The sequence below is a fragment of the Dendroctonus ponderosae genome, unplaced genomic scaffold (assembly GCF_020466585.1).
Source record: "Dendroctonus ponderosae isolate FM_Combo_2020 unplaced genomic scaffold, Dpon_F_20191213v2 Dpon_F_20191213_11, whole genome shotgun sequence".
NCBI classification, from domain to species: domain Eukaryota; kingdom Metazoa; phylum Arthropoda; class Insecta; order Coleoptera; family Curculionidae; genus Dendroctonus; species Dendroctonus ponderosae.
In genome coordinates, this window is record NW_026017213.1 from 263,953 (window position 1) to 265,675 (window position 1,723).

A 1,723-nucleotide genomic window follows, 5' to 3' on the forward strand; every position below is an offset into this window, starting at 1 on the left:
TTTTAAAGTATTGCAATTGTGATGTATTTTAATGTGTGATATGATGAGGCTGTTGACGAACTGTGGTTGTTTTTTAAATTAATGACAATTTTTTTAAACTATCTGTTATTTTAGAAAAACTGATGATGGTGGAAAATTACACCGAAACGTATTTTGATTGATAGAGACAATAAATGACTAAAACCCAGGAATGAATTTGACTATAGACAATGTTTGGTCTCTAAAATTCGACAGTATATTATTACGAACAAAATTCAGTTGAAATAGATTTTATTGAAAGACTGGGGCAAAATTGAGAGTTCATACAAAAAGGAATATTTTCCTGTCCAAACGTCTGGGTTAGAACATAACATTGATGTTCTAATTGTTCTTAATTAACAAAATGTAATAAATTGCAGAATATTTTTGTATTGCAAGAATTAAGTTCCTACCATCAATCAAATTCAAGTAAAGTGTACTTTATAGAAACGATTTATTTATGTTTTTTACCCAAGGAGGCAGAATTTCTGCAACTGCAAACTATTGAAGTCTTAAGATGTGAGGTTAACTCACATCTTAAGCATCTTAATAAAAGCGGCTAAACACTTACATGTTTTGAACTATACTTTGAGATGACGAAAACCCGGTGGACGACATGCTCACTGCACTGAAACCAAGAAAAACAAACGATTAGAGCACTCGAAAACCAATCAATTAATAGGTTTAATGTAAACAAAAAAATAATGTAAAAAATCGATTTTATTCCTCAGTAGCTTACCTAAAAACGATTTGAACTGTAACAAACAATTAAACACTACTAACGTAAGAACGACTGGAGCACTTTTGCTATCAATTTTGATCAAGCTTTTCTAGTTATTTGATTAAAAAGTAGTTGGGCTTTTACAAACAAATTAAATTGAATGCCGACATAACCAATTGGAAACTCGAAAATTTGTGCACATAACCGCAATATATCGATAGAACGGCAAGTGCGAGGCTGTTGTCGTTCGTTCTATCGAATGCAGCGCCACTGATGTCCTTAGTTGCCGAGTTGGGTGCTCATCTACTTTCTTGAGTCTGTCGGAGTTTCGGGGTCTTTTTAATTTTCGTTTATAGTAATTTCAGATCGGTCATAAAATGATGATAGCAAACATTTAAAAAATTTAATAAAATATTTATATTGACGCTAAACTTTGTGCAGCGTTGCCAGACTGCATAGAACGTTATTTGTAAATGGCATAGTATACTTCGTGTAAGTATTGTATGCTTAAATTTCAAGATGCGTTGAATTTGTTTCATTGCTCATTGCTCGGGATATGTTCATTGCTCATCTTCAGCTCATATTTTTATTTGTCACGGAAACAGCGATAAATAATTCTGGGAGAGAAAGTTGAATTATAACCCAGCTACCTAATCCAATACTAAAGCAAAATAAACTCAACCAAAAAGTTTTCTTAGTATATGCCATTTACTCTAAGAAAATCCCTTCTCACGAAGTGCAAATATAAACAGTTATACCTGGGTAAAATAAGTGGCAACATTGCACTCACGTCAATTTTTCAATCTCCAGGGGCGTTATATTCAACAAGAGCTTAAAGGCCCATTTATAAACTTGATAGGCCCATTCAATGAAGGCGTAAATAGTAAATAGAGCAATCGTGCGGTGTGACGTTTGACGTTGATATTGACTTTTGTGACTCGGAGACAGATGACAGTTGCCTGACTGTCGCTATAAGCCTTTATG

General features: G+C 33.5%; 1 protein-coding gene across 1 annotated transcript in view; it reads right to left on the bottom strand.

Annotated features, from left to right (window-relative positions):
• Positions 1-999, bottom strand: part of LOC109540405 (enhancer of mRNA-decapping protein 4) — a 32,404-nt gene extending 31,405 nt beyond the window's left edge. The window contains exons 1-2 of the mRNA XM_019908767.2: positions 758-999; positions 590-646 (exon numbers count right to left, since the gene is read on the bottom strand). Coding sequence (XP_019764326.2) covers positions 590-636 — 47 coding nt within the window. The 5' untranslated portion in view covers positions 637-646; positions 758-999. The remainder of the gene's footprint in view (positions 1-589; positions 647-757) is intronic.
• Between the last annotated feature and the right edge of the window lie 724 nt (positions 1,000-1,723).